This window comes from Capricornis sumatraensis, chromosome 3 (genome assembly GCF_032405125.1).
Source record: "Capricornis sumatraensis isolate serow.1 chromosome 3, serow.2, whole genome shotgun sequence".
NCBI classification, from domain to species: Eukaryota; Metazoa; Chordata; class Mammalia; order Artiodactyla; family Bovidae; genus Capricornis; species Capricornis sumatraensis.
In genome coordinates this window covers 129,004,258-129,022,220 of record NC_091071.1, presented here as the reverse complement: position 1 = coordinate 129,022,220, position 17,963 = coordinate 129,004,258, and the positions used below count along the sequence as shown (strand labels likewise).

Sequence of the window (17,963 nt, the reverse complement as noted above, 5' to 3'; positions counted from 1 at the left end):
TGTAAAATTATGGTATAGACTACCAATAAGCCAATTGGAAATTTCATAAATCCTATGGTATAATATTTCTGAGATCAATGAATAGGGAATATTAATTCACTTACAGCTTTTAATATCTACTTCTGATTGACAATAATACAAGGTTCCTAAAGCTATTTTCACACAATTCTACTTCCACATGGGTTCTGTTTAGTACATTACATATTTGGTAATCTAACTTCATGTTTTATAACATACTTATGAATTAAGATAAGAGCTTTGACTTTCTTGAAATAAAAATCATTTTTTAATATAAGTAAGTAAGTAAGTGAAGTCGCTCAGTCATGTCTGACTCTTTGCGACCCCATGGACTGTAGCCTCCTCTGTCCATGGGATTTTCCAGGCAAGAGCCCTGGAGTGCGTTGCCATTTCCTTCTCCAGGGGATCTTCCCGACTCAGGGATCAAACCTGGGTCTCGTGCATTGTAGATAGACGCTTTACCCTCTGAGCCTCCAGGAAAGCCCTAAATAGGAGAGATCAAATAATACCAGGACTTCTCAAGTGGCACAGTGGTAAAAAACCTGCCTGCCCTGCAGGGGACCCAAGGAAAGTAGGTTGGATCCCTGGGTCGGGAAGATCCCCGGGAGTAGAAAATGCCAACCTGCTCCAGTATTCTTACCTGGAGAATCCCATGAACAGAGAAGCCTGGCAGGTTACAGTCCATGGGATCACGAAGAGTTGGATTTGACTGAATGACTAAACACAGCACACACAAATAATGGCAATATGAATTGCAGAAGATAATTTTTTATAATTTGTAAATTCTTTGTTCTAAAACTTTAATTTTGCTCAGTAGTTTTTTTATTTTTGATAAATACTTCTCTTATTATAGTACTACAGTGAAAGTGCTAGTTGCTCAGTCATGCCTGGCTCTTTGCGACCTCAGGGACTATAGCCCACCAGACTCCTCTATTCATGGCATTCTCCAGCAAGAGTGGGTGGCCATTCCCTTCTCCCGGGGATCTTCCCAACCCAGGGAATGAACCCAGGTCTCCTTCGTTGCTGGCAGATTCTTTACCATCTGAACCACTAGGGAAACCCATTATAGTACTAAACCCATCTCCATTTCTCGCTCTCTTTTTTATAGAGATATTACTATTATATCCACCATGGAATTGATACGGACCATGTAGCACCAATGGAAGACTCTTGGCTGGAGCATGTATTGAATTTAGTCCCCGAGCATCTGAAAGTCCTCACTAACAGCATACTTGCATTGTCTGATGAAATGAGAGAAGATTATCTTCTTAGTGTAAAAAAATCCATAGGTAAATCAGTGTTTCTCTTTGCTTTATGATTTGAATGTGTCATATTAAAGATGAATTTTTAAATTTTAAAGTTGACATCTATACTTGAAGCTATTTATTATATTATTATGCTGTTTATTGTTTGCTGTTATATTGCTTCGCTGTTATATTGCTTCAGGTCTCAAGCAAATTTCATTAACAAAGTGTAGCAAAAAAATTTCAAAACAGTCTTTCTATTTGTAAGGGTATATCCCCTCAACAAAGAACATAACTGAAAATTTTCATGTTAGTTAGCATTCAGTTCAGTTCAGTTCAGTTGCTCAGTCATGTCCGACTCTTTGCGACCCCATGAATCACAGCACGCCAGGCCTCCCTGTCCATCACCAACTCCCAGAGTTCACTCAAACTCATGTCCATCGAGTTGGTGATGCCATCCAACCCTCTCATCCTCTGTCATCTCCATTCTTCTCCTGCCCCTAGTCCCTCCCAGCATCAGGGTCTTTTCCAATGAGTCAGCTATTCGCGTGAGGTAGCCAAAGTGTTGGAGTTTCAGCTTCAGCATCCGTCCTTCCAATGAACATCCAGGATCGATCTCCTTTTGAATGGACTGGTTGGATCTCCTTGCAGTCCAAGGGACTCTCAAGAGTCTTCTCCAACATCACAGTTCAAAAGCATCAATTCTTCGGCACTCAGCTTTCTTCACAGACCAACTCTCACATCCATACATGACCACAGGAAAAACCATAGCCTTAATATTACCGATATCATAAAGTAGAGTGCGATCAATTACAAAATTATTACAGTGGATCAGAGGTTAGCAAACTACAGCTCACAGGCCCAATTTGGCCCACTTCCTAATTTTGTAAATAAAGTTTTGCTGAAACATAGCTACACACGTTCATTTGCATATTTGCATATTTGTCTATAGCTGCTTTTGTACGTAAGAGACTGAGGAGTTGTGATAGAGATCTTGTGGCTCACAAGTTGAAAATACTAGCAATCTAACTCTTTATATAAAAGTTTGCTGACTCGTGGCATAAACCAATACACGATAGAGATCTTGTGGCTCACAAGTTGAAAATACTAGCAATGTAACCCTTTATAATAAAAGTTTGCTGACTCGTGGCATAAACCAATACACTCTAAGACTGACTAATAATCAGCATCATTAAAAAAATTCTCATTTCTGGACCCATCTGAATTAAAACCTCTGGAGGCAGGTCTTTCATATCCATGCTTTTTTAAAGAAAGGTTCTCTAGTTGTTTGTGGTAGTAAGCCTGATATAACTGACTCTGTGTCAGATTGGGAGAAATTATATTGCTTTGAAATGGCCTGGGAACCCTTCAAGGAGGAGACCATTCATTACATTTAAGACTGCTGTTGAGTGTCTCAGTCATGTAAAGAGCCAAATTCTTGCCCCTGAAGAGTCCGTAATGTAATAAGAGGGATGAACAGATTACTAAATGATAAAGCAGAGTAGGAAATACAGTAAGGAGAGAAATCGAGAACATGCTCTAAGGGAGAAGAGGTCATGTCTGACTTGTTAGGAAGGACTCGGGGGTACCTGAACTGAATCGTGAAGGATGAACACATACTAGGAAATGTGCATGGCATAAGAAATGGTGGAAATGATAGTAGACAAAAGTGAAAGGCTCTTCTGGGCTTGCAAGCCCTTCTGGTGGCCCAAGAAAAGGGTGCATTTCAGGAAGAGGGAAAGTATATTAAGGGCCTTACAAAAGGCAACTTCTTAAAAGCATTTGAGGGTAAAGGAGAGTCACTGAAAGATTTTAAGCAGAGGGGTAGTAACATATATGCATTTTAGAAAGAGCATCTTCAAAGAAAAGTAGGAATAATAGAATTAACTGAATTAAGGACCACAGAAGCAGAGGGAGCTCACTTTACTGATTTCTTAACAAGATAGTTCTATGCTCTTGAGCAATTTAAAAGAGAACAGAGCAATATTTATCTTTCCTCATTGAAGGGAAACTACTGCTCTGTATTGATGACTTTCAATTCAGTCAGACTACTTTCAGTGGTTCATAGCTCAAAAGGAAAATGTAATATTAAAAGCAATGATTTTCAAATGAAAGAATGGGACATCATTAAGATGGAGTACATACATTCTCAAAGACACAGACATCATAGATTTTCTCATAAAAAATTAAAAAATCTTGTGTTTATTAATACACAAATTGCTCATTATTTTAAAATGCTTAATATAAACAACTTTAAAGGAGTTAATTTTGCAGTTGTTTGGGAAATACTGTAATTACTATAAGATTGTTGATCAGAACTTTTCAATTTTCTTTTAGTTGATTTTGTTTTGAAAGATCCTAGAGAAAAGGAAGACGACAGAAAGGTAGAAGAACTTCCACCCCATCGTGCTGAGTAAGCAATTAATTTTCTCTAAGAATACTGGCTTTTTGATCATCTCTGTGTATGCAGATATCTTTATACACTGGTTATATTTTCTCATATATATGTTTATAATTTGTGTACTTCATTTATACAAGTGGTTGTACTATCTTTATGTATTTAAGCCCTAATATGTTATGTTTGGGCTTCCCAGGTGGCTCAGTGATAAAGAATCTGCCTGCCAATGCAGGAGACAGGGGTTCCATCCCTGGGTCATGAAGATCCTATGGAGGAGGAAATGGCCACCCACTCCAGTATTCTTGTCTGGAAAGTCCTATGGACAGAGGAATGTAGGGAACTAGGTTTAAGGAAGGTTGAGAAGTGCTTGCAAACGAGACTCTCAACCAGGGCTGAACATTCTTGCAAACGAGATGTTCAGCTAAAAATCCTGTTTGTTCCCGTGGGAAAAGAACATTTCTTGCACACAAGGATGTTTCTCTGATTCCTCAAAAGCAGCAGACCCTGGGAAAAAACGGATTCTAAGTTGATAAAGAAGTTCCCCAAAACAAAGTCTTAGCTGCAGTAAATAAGTCAAGGTAAAGATTATCTCGCCCTGCGCCTGCGCACTGTATAGTCTCTGAATCATAGTGCTTGGCAGCTTGCCCTGTAGGTTGTTGTGCAAGGGATATAAAATAAAGTAGCTGTAAAAAGCAAGTGTTAAAATATAAAGATTTAAACCACTCTGCAGTGTTGGTGTTTCATTTCGTCGCCAGCAGAGGAACCTGGTGGGCCATAGTTCATGGGGTTGTAAAGAGTCAGACATGACTAAACAAAAACACATTATGTTTATAAATTGTTGGATAAATGGATAGGCAGGCAGACGTACTGACAGATGAATGCTTATGTGGTTAAAATATAAGTATGCTGGTGAAAGAACTTGATACAGATCTTTGTATTTCCACAGCTCCAAGCATGGCTTCAGATATGATGCAGACGTGAAAACTTGATGGCATTCTGAATGCCTCAAAACACATTGGGAACGTTATAGAAAATATGCAAACATAGAACATATTTCATTTTCTTACATGGATTAAAATATAGAATGCATAATATGAAAATTCACTTGCTATATATTTTCCCTAAAATAATTAATGTTTAGGAATACATCTCTTAAATAGTTTGAATAGAACTTATGTAATTAAGTAACCACTTCAGTTTTGCTTTGTTTCTTTCATATCATTTAAAATTGCCCCAAATCGTTTATCTTAACAACAAAAAAAAGAGTCAATATATTTTCTATGGAGAATATCTTTCTCCCAGGTATAGACAAAAATTATCCTTTGTAATTGTAAAGGTGGTATGGCCACAAATGACAAACTGAATTAAACTTACTATATATTACAACAAGACTGAGTGTTTAAAATTAATGAGTAAAAACAATTGCAGGCATAAAATATAAATGTTTAAATATACTCTGAAAGATGAAGATGGCCCATCTTTAATATATAAAAGATGATTATTCAAGTTGGAAGAGTTACAAAATATGATTATTAAACCCTCTATCATTCGTGTCTGACTCTTTACGACTCCATGAACTATAGCCTGTAGAGCTCCTCTGTCTATAGAACTGTCTAAGCAAGAATACTGCAGTGGGTTGTCATTTCCTTCTCCAGGGGTTCTTTCCGACCCAGTGGTCGAACCCTGGTCTCCTGCATTGCAGGCAGATTCTTTACCATCTAGCCATCAGTTACAGAGTACATGTCTTTAAATAGAATGTTAGTGTTCCTGATCTTGTAATGACCTTTAAGTCAGAGGTGAAATTTAAGGAGATTTCCAGGCTAGACTACATTCTTAAAATGTTTTAAAAACCACAGGGGTATAAAATGTTAAAATATTTCCTTTCAAAAAAATCTTTGAAGATGTACATAGAACATAGCTGGCTATTCTTTTCTGCTTAATTACTGTTAGTTATTTGTGGACTCCATCAGATCAATCTTTTAGGGAAAAAAAATGTCATTATATAATAAAAATTCAAGTATAATTTTATATGCATTAGAAAGTATATTAAACCATAATGAGTATGACTTTTATATACTTTAAAGCATAATTATATAACATGTTTTATTATTACCATGAGGGATAATTTAAATTAAACTCAAAAAAGTGTTACTCAAAAAGTATTTTGAATGTTATAATATTTTTGATTTTTAAAGAAGATTATTAAATATTTTCTCTGTTTTCAGGATGGAAATTCTTCCAAAGCCTTGGAGGAAATCATTTTTAGCTGCAAGCAGTTATATTCGGGATCACTTGAATGCAATGAACCCTACAATGTTATCAGTGCTAGATTTGTGGCACAGTACTTTTAAGTAAGTATTTCTGGCCTTACTGAAGTTTTTTGTTGTTGTTGTTTATTTTTTAAGAGAGATGAAAGCTATTCTGTCTTAATTATTTCACTTATTATTTTAACTATAAATTTTAAAATTCTTGCAAATTTAACCTAAGTATTTAAACATGGTTGTAAATAACATAGAATTATATGGAGTAATAAGTGAGCATCACCATCGTCTCTAATCCAGTTCTCCCTTCCCCACCCCCCACCCAATTACCACATTTATTTTAAGGAGTAGTCACAGGTAAAGAACTGAATTGCCATGACTTGTTTTAAATCCCATGGAACATTAGCTGCTGCAATAATCTCTATTGTTCAGAGACCTAGGAAATACTGCCCATGTGACTGGCATGAGGTGAAGTTTCTGGGCAGCTGTTGGAGATTATACATCTCCGTTGGGTGATGTTGTGGTATGAACACTGATGGGCACTGTGGTGCTAAAGGTCTTGGCCCTAGGGCTGAGGACAGTTTACCTCACAGTTTAGAAGCTCGAGCTTTGTATGCTTCCCTTGTGCCATCCCTTCCGAGGCACTGGGGGGAATCCTAGCAATAGGCACACGTGGACATATGTATTTATAAAATATGCAGAAGTAATATAGTTTTATATTATTTTTCTCAAAGAAGACCTCTCAAAACCTGGGTGGATCTCTGTCTCGAGGACACGGCACCCAGGTCTCCAGGGTGGTCCGTGAACCTTCTCTCACCCTCCCAGCCAAAGCCGCCACAGTTTACTTGCAATCTGCTCTCCAGGGCCTCTTGGTTCTTAACAGCAGGTATTGTTATGAGGGCACAATAATGAGCACATTTTCTCACCTCCTGCAGACCAATGAAGGGAAAGCTAAGAGCTCTGTGTGCTACAGAAGTGCAGCTGTTGTTTCTGTTCTGGGAAGCCCCCTGGACATACACCAGGGAGGCCTCACTGACCAAGTTCTCTGAATTCCTTCCGAAGTTGGGATCCTTAGCACACAGGAACCCCTAACCCTAACCAGGAAGCCAAGCCACCCAGAATCACCCCAGCTCTGCCACCCTCTCATCAAAGGCTCTCTCCAGTTCCCACCTGTGAGATGAATGTGGGTTTGCGGTGTCTGAGGCCCCTCCTCACCCTCCCTCTGTTCCTCTTTCCCCTTCTTCCTTTGTTTAACAAATTTTAATTTAATCTCTTTGTACAGATATGTATATAATTATATATGATCATATAAATGTGATATATGCTTTTTAAGTGCAATGCTCTTTTTCTTTACTTTACCTGACTTCACCCACCTGGACTTTCTTTTCCTCATGGCTTCCCTTCTTTCCACCAACCCAGCGAAAGACGTGATAACCATTAGTGGGACATCTTCTCATTTTTACGCTCTGGGCCCATGTAGCCAAATGTATATGTATGGCCACACACATGTATATACATACATAGCATAAAACTGGCCTTTGTCAGTGAGACTACTTAACTGTTAGAAATGACATCCTTTCAACATTCCGTTGCGTAATGTGGATTTATTTGTCTTTTTGAATTTGTCTTATAGGAATAGGAAGAGGCCATCTCCCTGCCTTGTGCTTTTTTCTTTCCTTTCTTTTAGGTACTGGTACTCAGATATCTCTCCTGGACAAGGCCTGTGATCTAGTTTTGTATGTAATGATAAGATCATGCAATATAGTATCTTGCTTTCACAAAGGGTGTTTATATGCACTAGTACATTTTCAAAACACTACCACAGTGTTGTTTCTCTTTTGTTTTATTTTTATTTTTATTTTTTTTTAATTTTAAAATCTTTAATTCTTACGTGTTCCCAAACATGAACCCCCCTCCCACCTCCCTCCCCATAACATCTCTCTGGGTCATCCCCATGCACCAGCCCCAAGCATGCTGTATCCTGCGTCAGACATAGACTGGCGATTCAATTCTTACATGATAGTATACGTGATAGAATGCCATTCTCCCAAATCATCCCACCCTCTCCCTCTCCCTCTGAGTCCAAAAGTCCGTTATACACAGCTGTGTCTTTTTTCCTGTCTTGCATACAGGGTCGTCATTGCCATCTTTCTAAATTCCATATATATGTGTTAGTATACTGTATTGGTGTTTTTCTTTCTGGCTTACTTCACTCTGTATAATCGGCTCCAGTTTCATCCATCTCATCAGAACTGATTCAAATGAATTCTTTTTAACAGCTGAGTAATACTCCATTGTGTACATGTACCAAAGCTTTCTTATCCATTCATCTGCTGATGGACATCTAGGTTGTTTCCATGTCCTGGCTATTATAAACAGTGCTGCAATGAACATTGGGGTACATGTGTCTCTTTCAATTCTGGTTTCCTCGGTGTGTATGCCCAGCAGTGGGATTGCTGGGTCATAAGGTAGTTCTATTTGCAATTTTTTAAGGAATCTCCACACTGTTCTCCATAGTGGCTGTACTAGTTTGCATTCCCACCAACAGTGTAGGAGGGTTCCCTTTTCTCCACACCCTCTCCAGCATTTATTGCTTGCAGATTTTTGGATCGCAGCCATTCTGACTGGTGTGAAGTGGTACCTCATTGTGGTTTTGATTTGCATTTCTCTGATAATGAGTGATGTTGAGCATCTTTTCATGTGTTTGTTAGCCATCCGTATGTCTTCTTTGGAGAAATGTCTATTTAGTTCTTTGGCCCATTTTTTGATTGGGTCATTTATTTTTCTGGAATTGAGCTGCATAAGTTGCTTGTATATTTTTGAGATTAGTTGTTTGTCAGTTGCTTCATTTGCTATTATTTTCTCCCATTCAGGAGGCTGTCTTTTCACCTTGCTTATATTTTCCTTTGTTGTGCAGAAGCTTTTAATTTTAATTAGATCCCATTTGTTTATATTTGCTTTTATTTCCAGAATTCTGGGAGGTGGATCATAGAGGATCCTGCTGTGATTTACGTCTGAGAGTGTTTTGCCTATGTTCTCCTCTAGGAGTTTTATAGTTTCTGGTCTTACATTTAGATCTTTAATCCATTTTGAGTTTATTTTTGTGTGTGGTGTTAGAAAGTGATCTAGTTTCATTCTTTTACAAGTGGTTGACCAGTTTTCCCAGCACCACTTGTTAAAGAGATTGTCTTTACTCCATTGTATATTCTTGCCTCCTTTGTCAAAGATAAGGTGTCCATATGTGTGTGAATTTATCTCTGGGCTTTCTATTTTGTTCCATTGATCTATATGTCTGTCTTTGTGCCAGTACCATACTGTTTTGATGACTGTGGCTTTGTAGTAGAGCCTGAAGTCAGGCAAGTTGATTCCTCCAGTTCCATTCTTCTTTCTCAAGATTGCTTTGTCAATTTAAGGTTTTTTGTATTTCCATACAAATCTTGAAATTATTTGTTCTAGTTCTGTGAAAAATATGGCTGGTAGCTTGATAGGGATTGCATTGAATTTGTAAATTGCTTTGGGTAGTATACTCATTTTCACTATATTGATTCTTCCGATCCATGAACATGGTATATTTCTCCATCTATTAGTGTCCTCTTTGATTTCTTTCATCAGTGTTTTATAGTTTTCTATATATAGGTCTTTAGTTTCTTTGGGTAGATATATTCCTAAGTATTTTATTCTTTTCGTTGCAATGGTGAATGGAATTGTTTCCTTAATTTCTTTTTCTACTTTTTCATTATTAGTGTATAGGAATGCAAGGGATTTCTGTGTGTTGATTTTATATCCTGCAACTTTACTATATTCATTGATGAGCTCTAGTAATTTTCTGGTGGAGTCTTTAGGGTTTTCCATGTAGAGGATCATGTCATCTGCAAACAGTGAGAGTTTTACTTCTTCTTTTCCAATTTGGATTCCTTTTATTTATTTTTCTGCTCTGATTGCTGTGGCCAAAACTTCCAGAACTATGTTGAATAGTAGCGGTGAAAGTGGACACCCTTGTCTTGTTCCTGACTTTAGGGGAAATGCTTTCAATTTTTCACCATTGAGGATAATGTTTGCTGTGGGTTTGTCATATATAGCTTTAATACCGGTTCACAGGTGGAGCTGCCAGAATACACTGGGCTGGACAGTGGAGGATGAGCATCATTGCCTAATATTGTCGTAAAGGGCTAGACTTTGTCTGTTACACAGTGAAAGGAGGCAAGAGACAAAAATCAAAGGAGGAAGGGGAAGAAGTAAAAGCAACAAAGCTGAGATAAGAAAACAGTAAATAGTATATGTGTCCAAAATTAGTGTTCAGGGTTATAGTGGCAGAGATATATTTAGTTGTAGCAGCTAAAGCAAGGACAAGTGAGAAAGGAGCTTTGTGGTCTGTGGGTGGGAAGAGAGCCCTACCAACTCCTATGTTGCCTTTGTTGGTGTAAGTCATTTTCACTCTGTGTGAATATTAAGAGTGGGCTGGGCTGTCAGAGTGCTGCTCCTCTGAGTAGAAGCCAGCATTGGACACACAGGGCATCCTTACTCTGAGTCTGCCCTGAATCTCAGCAGGTCTTGAAAAAATAGGCCATCTTTGTGTGACCGTCTGGTGGTTCAGACAGTAAAGAATCTGCCTGTAATGCAGGAGACCTGGGTTTGATCCCCGGGTTGGGAAGATCCCTTGGAGAAGGGAATGGCTACCCACTCAGTGGGAGATCCGAGTGACTAAGCATACACACTCTGTGTAACAATGAGTTAGGGGTGAGTTGGGAATGGTAATGCAAAAAATCATTGGAATGACTCTAAAATGCCTGAATGTGGAATCCTAAAGGGATGCTCTCTAGATGAAAATGTGCAATTTCATGTCACTCAATATTTAGGCTTATAGAACCCATTTAATGTCAAAAATGGTATTTATAATGTAGTCAAAAATGTACATAGCACCCAGGTATTTTTGCTTGAAAAATGGTGTATGCAGGGGGACACATATATATACAGTGTATATATTAGTGTATAAATTATCACAGAAATTACAGTAGAAATCAGAGGATGTCAAAGAAAAGATAAAGTGGATTTTTTAAATTCATGGTTTGACCAAGGTGAGTCCAATAAAATATTACTAGAACACCATGGATTAATTACTGTACAGTACTCAGGGAGGATACAACGTGATTACTCTTTAAATTAAGGGTGCTTAAAAAGGTGCTTAAACTAACTCATAAGAAGAGACATGCAAAGAAATTGAAATAAAAACTACATTGAGATATCATTGTAATTTTCATTGGATTGACAAAATTCCAATATATTAACATCATGCATTGTTAGTGAAGCTTGAAGAAATGGGCACCCTTTTGAGGGGAATCTGGTCATATCTATGAAAATTATAAATTCATTTACACTTGAATCTAGCAATCTCATTTCTGGGAAATTAGCTTACAGATAAAAACCTGAAAATATAGCAAGTGATAGAGATTCAGAGTTCTTTATTGTACCAGGTGTTAAGAGGATAAGCCTGGAAACAACCAAGTAATCATTGATAGTAGACTGGTTCAGTAAATGATGGTACAGTCACACAATGGAATACAGCTATGAAATACAAATGAGAACAGTATCAATGTGCTGCTATGGAAAGGTCTTCAGGAAGTTTTAGTAAGTGAAGAAAGCAAGTGCCAAGCACTGCCTAGAGTGTGCTACTTCGAATGCAACAAAGGAGGATAACTGGCAAGAGCAGAACATGTTTCTAAATTCATGGAGCAGGCAAGAAACGTGAGCACTTGGGGTGTGATTGAAGAGGCAACTTGGGCCCAGTAAGAAGTGAGATTGTAGCAATTCCCTGGTGGCTCAGATGGTAAAGCGTATGCCTGCAATGCGGGAGACCTGGGTTCGATCCGTGGGTTGGGAAGATCCCCTGGAGAAGGAAATGGCAACCCACTCCAGTACTCTTGCCTAGAAAATTCCATGGATGAAGGAGCCTGGTGGGCTACAGTCCATAGGGTCATGAAGAGTCGGACATAACTGAACGACTTCACGAAGAAGTGAGATTAGCTTTGAGAACTAGAAATCAAAGTCAGAGACTGACTTGATGTTAAGTCCAGAGTGTTGGGCCAAGACTGCTGAAGACCATTCTGCCTGAAATCAGTGATGGATCCAAGGATCACGGTAGGTTACAGACTGTGATGAGCATCAAGTGGCAGGTGTGAGGATGGGAGGGATCCATGACTGACTGCTGAGTCTCCAGAAATTGACATCTGCTTGCTTGCAGCAGGTCAAGGATAGGAAGAGTTCAGGGAAGAACCCGACATTCAGTCTGGGTGATTTGGGACTGTTATTTGTTGAGCATCTTTTTTTCCTCTTTCTGTAGTCTTCATCCAGTGATTAAAACTATTGTTCTACTCCTAGATTGTTGTAGGCATTGTCCTGAGAAAGTAAAATTCAGCCTTTTGACCAAATAGGGGGCGTTATCAGGGATTTCATGAGAAAAGTTCTGTAAAACTTTTGTAAAAGCCTGTCAGTCTCAAAACAGGAAAGATGGGTGCCCTGTGCTTAGAACTGTCTCTAAATCAAACACCAAGGAAGTGCAGGGAAAACTGGTCTGGTTGCTCAATGGCACAGTGGATTCCAGGGCTCCTGCCCTAGCAACTGCCCTTCTTCAGGGCTGCTTCACATGGCATGCACCTGCACCCTGATTTATAGCTACAGCTTTAAAGCAGAAGGTCACATTGAACATGTTGAGCTAGAAGCCTAAAGAGAGCAGATTATGTTTAGTATGTGCCGTCATGCTACATTTTAGAAATATTTTATGTAAAATTTTGCTTTGCACTGCTCAGTTGTCCAGAATAACGCATTACCAATGATTCTTCAGCAATGGCTATACCGACTTTGTGCATAATATATCACTGATGTCATGTACTGAACTCATTATAATCTAGGAGATGGACTTCCACTTGTGAAAGGAATCTAAAGAGATGTGAAACGTGTTTTATTTACTAACCAAGATTTTATATTGGTCTTTAAGCAAAAATTAAATGTAATGTTTTAATAGTGTTTACTACCTTTCAGATAACATAGAAAACGTTTGATCATGTAGAAATTAAAAAGCAATTTCTTTAAGAAAGTAATCTATGGTTAAACTGAGGTGCATAACAATGATACTAATAGATACTATTGCTCTTTAATGGGCTAGAGAAAATTCTTGAGTGAAGCATGTTTGTAACAAGGATCATAGTGTTGTAGTCAGAACTGAAAACTATTGGCTGAAGTAAATACAGTTTTATGAAAAATAAAAAAAAAACCCACACAAGCTCAAAAGATTTTTTTATACACTGGGTCATAATTAGGTGTGAGAACTCCCTCACCTCATGGCTTCCCGATATCCAGGATTGCTCTCTTTTCAGAATGGGTACAGTTTTTGTTTTCGGAGGAGTGGACCTGGTAAGCTTTGAGCCCTACCTCTTTTCCTGTTATAATTATTCTAGTTTGAAGAAAAATTCAGTCTAACTATCCATAAAATTTCAGTTACTATATCCTTCTATTGTATAGCACTCTTTCATAATAACAGGAACTGTGTTCCTGTTGAATTTAATTATATTATTTTAAAATTAAAATGTTTTATGTTCTAGAATATTTTTATGAAACACAAATTTTAGTGATAAAACCTAGGAATATTGTTTTTGAGAAGGGAAGAGCCAATTAGCAAAATATCAAATACCAAACAAAGCCACTCATACGTAAATCACTGTTCATTGACATCTCTTGCAGAAAGTTACGGTTAGTTGATATAGAAGAATTTCACAATCGTCAGGATGCACTGGAGCTGTCAACTTTTCAGACAATTGTCATGAAACACATGGAATCTGCCAAAGAGACTCTACTGAAAATGTAAAGTTTTGAAATTTCATGTACAAAAAACATACATTTTAAAATGTGATGATTGAGCTACTATAGTCTAACTGCTTTCAGAAAATCTCATTTTAACAAGTTTGTAATCATTTCTGATTGAGAGTTAAATATGACGTCTTTAACTGTCTTGCTCTGTGATGTCTATCCAGATGTTCTGTGCAGCATAGTTAGTATAGAAACTAAGATGGTTATAATTGATGGTTTTTTTCAATGTCTTGTTTCTATGCTCTCCTCTGAGGGTAGGGTTGGATAACACGGGGGTGGGAGGGTAATGATCATCAGTTAATCATTCTCCAGATACTTCTTTGAGTCTGCTATGAAGACATGCAAAGTAATATGCCTATTACATCTTGATTTTGGATGGAGGATACAGAAGAGTTTAAAGGGAAAATATTCTTTAAAGGAGTTTACAGTTGTATTGGGAGGGTAGACCTATCAAATGAAAATTAAACATCATTTCGATTTGGCCCTTCAAAATGCAATAGCCACATATGATAATTATTGATACTGGTGCCAGATACTATGTTCTGAAACAATACAGGAAAACTCATTAGTGAAGTGAACTCGCTCAGTCATGTCTGACTCTTTGCGACCTCGTGGACTGTAGCCCGCCAGGCTCCTCTGTCCATGGGATTCTCCAGACAAGAATACTGGAGTGGGTTGCCATTTCCTTCTCCAGGGGATCTTCCCAACCCAGGGATCGAACCTGGGTCTCCCGTTTGGCGGGCAGATGCTTAGAGGTCATTAAGTTATTACAAATAGAACATTAAAATTGGATCACATTTAAGATGGCAGAGGACATGAAACTCCAGCTTGGTTTTATGATTTCTGAAAGGTACTTAGGAAGATATCTTTTAACAGCTTATGGCTAAATCTTTCCTTTATGTTTTTTCTTCACTAATACATTAGAAGCAAATTCTTCATTTGATATTACTTGAAAGAACTTTAGACTTTTATATAATATTAGTATTTATTTCTTATAAAAAATAGAGGAGAAGTGCAGAATGAAACTTCATTATTAATTGCAGAGAAGAATATGACCTCATAAGCACAGAATAAAAATAAATATAACTTATTCTATAACTTTAGGGTTCTACCCCAGGATTACATTTCCACTGCAAATTTTAGTAGACTGGATGTCAAAGAAAAGAGTAGAGGATAAACCTTTACTGAGTTATTTTGCTGAAAGATGTAGATTGATTAACTGTATATCTTGATGCTGCTTAATTGATTCTGAGGGAAGAATGCTCTGACCATGCTTTAAATAGGGATCCAGGATGTGTTTTATCATGGCTGAAAGGCAGAACATCAGCTCACCACAGTGGAGAAACAATTAGTAAATGATTAATTGTGACGTCTTCTTAGTCCTCGTCCTCCACTTCTATTCAGCATTTGCTGTAGTTTATCACTACCGCCTTCTCTAAGTCTCTGTTCTGTGTCTCTGTGTCTATTTCTATTTTGATCTCTTTTTCTGACTCTACTTAATCTTACTCTCTTCTCTAAGAATAGAGGCTGTGCAGGTATTTGCTTTCATTTTTCTTCTCTATATTCTCAACAATTTCATGATTTCTTCTCTCTTAGCTGTCTTAAGAGCTTATGTTTTCTGAGCTCTGTGTCCCTCTTATAAAATTTCTACTGTATATCTCCAGTTGAATGAAATGTCAGCACCTGGTTCTCAACATTTCCATAACAGTATTTATTCTTTATTCCAGACCTGCCATTCTTCTTCTTCTGGACAATTCCCAGGCCAAGTTGAAAAGTTTTTTTACTTTTTCTATCTCTTTTACTCATCATCTACATCTTCACCATCCCCAGGCTGCCTCTAGCCATATTCAGCGTATCTTTAACTATTCTTTTTTTGTTGAGATACATTTCATTTGTCTTCATCTCCTGCCTGAGCTACTAGAAACTTCTCAGTCCCCTTAGTATCTGCTGTATCTGGCTTCGCTCTCTCCGCTTAGTATTTGCTACCTATCCTGTTTACCTGTTGCTTTAGCAGTCGTGACCCATTGCAGAAGGATATGCTGTTTATTCATAGAGCATAAGCTTGTCCCAAGTTCTTGTGTTTAACTCCCAAGTTCTGCAAAGTCCTGCATACTTTGCCCCGCTTACTTATTCCGATTTTCTAGTCTGTTAGCTCTGATACGGATAGCAAAATGATTAGATATAGTTGCCCTACCTCTCCCACCTATTTTTCATATCTTCTACTTCAGATCCTTTTCTCATGGTCTTTTCACTTCATTTTTATCTATTCTTTAGTGAAATTGCCCTCTTCACTATAAAACTCTTCTCTAAGTAGAAAATATGACTCTATCCTTTGATTTCAAATGTATCTGCTTTTCTGCTATGACATGTTGCCTTCCCTATTCTAAAAGATAAAGGATTATGTCATATTTTTCATATCTCCTGAGGCACTGTCCCTAGCACAGGGGTACAAAACATGTATTTGTTAAAGGGACAAATACATACATTTAAAACTTTGATCTCTCTGGGAGCATTCAGGCAACTCCTGAACTTATACTGATTGCTTAAAAATTCTATCTTATAAAAGGGGTACAAATATTCCTTAATTTTAGTGTTGGACAGTGGTTTTGTAAACTGAAAACTTGGCTTATCACAACGTGTCTGTGAATATGAAATTCATTGTTTTCCTTGTATTACAAGGATGCATATACATTTGAAACTTGTTTTAAATCAATCACTCTTCTAGAATTTCTCATTAAGGAGGATAAGAAAAGAACATACTTGATTTTGTTGTTTTGTATCTTGTTTTCAACTATCATTGTGAAATAGAATAGCATAAAATATCAAGTGGGTTGAACCAAAAAAGGCCTCCCTTGATTTAATGTTACTCACATTTTAGCTTTAAATGGACAAATCCATGGGAAGCATGCTTTGTAATATCCAGTAAAGATAATTTTTATAATATCCAAAGAGTGTCATACATGGAGTTCAAGTTACGTTTTTATCACAGCATCATGTCATTGAGCCATTTTCCATTGTCTATGATTAAAATTTCTTAGGAGGGATGAAATATGCTAGCACTTACATTTCAGAAAGTGGATAATGTCACTTGGCAATATACCTCTCTATGAAGACCTTTGGATGTTCAGAAGTTACTGTTAATGTAAGAGGAGTAATTCACTGAAAGTATTAACTTTTAAAAGTCTTTTGTTCTTTGAAGGTGGTTTCCAGAAGTGCAGAATATTTATTACCAAGGTAATAAAAAGAAACTATTGCCAACTGGTGACAGCAGTGCCAAAATGGAATCTTTTTTCAACTGTGCTGCTACACTTATGACTTTACAGCTGCAGGAACTCGCTTTGGTTTCCATGCAAGATTTCACAGACTTAATTGCACAACCTCCAGTAAGTAAGATGCAGTCATACCAATATTCACTTACCAATTTATTTTCAGTTCTTTGAGAGTGGATAATTATAACTTTTACCAGTGAGAGATCAGAAAGTATATCTTTGTACCTATTATACTTAACTGTTTTAAAAAAGACTGTGTCAACCTACATGTGTAGAATATATTATTATTATTATATTAGTGAGGTTAGTGGGAATAAGTGAAAATTCCCATCATTGGGAAATTTGAGTCATGATGACTGGGGAAGACTTCTTCAAACAACGCTTTTCTTGCTGGAAGAAGGTCCTGTTACAGGGGAGCGGTCTGGGAATTTGCATATTCTCCTCTTGGGCTCCTTCTTGTGTGATTCTAGAGCCCCACTGCTATACACATCTTCCTTTTTCTGGCCTCTTGACCCTATAGGAGATGCCAACAAGTCTAGCTGGGAATGGCTCTTACCGTTTTTGGTACAGCTCCTCCTTGGGTTAACTGTCTAGGTCATGAGAGGAAGGGTATATTCTCCTGGGACCAGTGCCCTCCTTAGTCTCTCACAATTGATATGCATATTTATGGATACTTTATAATATATATATTTTATATAATTTATTTGTTGCAGGATTCTATTAGAGCCTTTGAACATCCAGGTTTTGTCATGAGGCTGATTCTTGATAACGACACCATTAAGTTTGAACCTGATTTCAATGATTATACAGACATTCTTCTAAATGTTTATGATGTCATGATTAAGGCTGTGAACTTTGTGCCAAGAGTTGAGACAAAATTGTATTCCAAATGGGTAAGTAGCAACGATATTCT

The 17,963-nt window shown here is 37.6% G+C and overlaps 1 protein-coding gene across 1 annotated transcript in view; it reads left to right on the top strand.

Annotated features, from left to right (window-relative positions):
* Positions 1 to 17,963, top strand: part of DNAH7 (dynein axonemal heavy chain 7) — a 257,234-nt gene that overhangs the window by 40,028 nt on the left and 199,243 nt on the right. The window contains exons 7-12 of the mRNA XM_068967281.1: positions 1,127 to 1,307; positions 3,600 to 3,675; positions 5,886 to 6,011; positions 13,656 to 13,775; positions 16,981 to 17,164; positions 17,764 to 17,943. Coding sequence (XP_068823382.1) covers positions 1,127 to 1,307; positions 3,600 to 3,675; positions 5,886 to 6,011; positions 13,656 to 13,775; positions 16,981 to 17,164; positions 17,764 to 17,943 — 867 coding nt within the window. The remainder of the gene's footprint in view (positions 1 to 1,126; positions 1,308 to 3,599; positions 3,676 to 5,885; positions 6,012 to 13,655; positions 13,776 to 16,980; positions 17,165 to 17,763; positions 17,944 to 17,963) is intronic.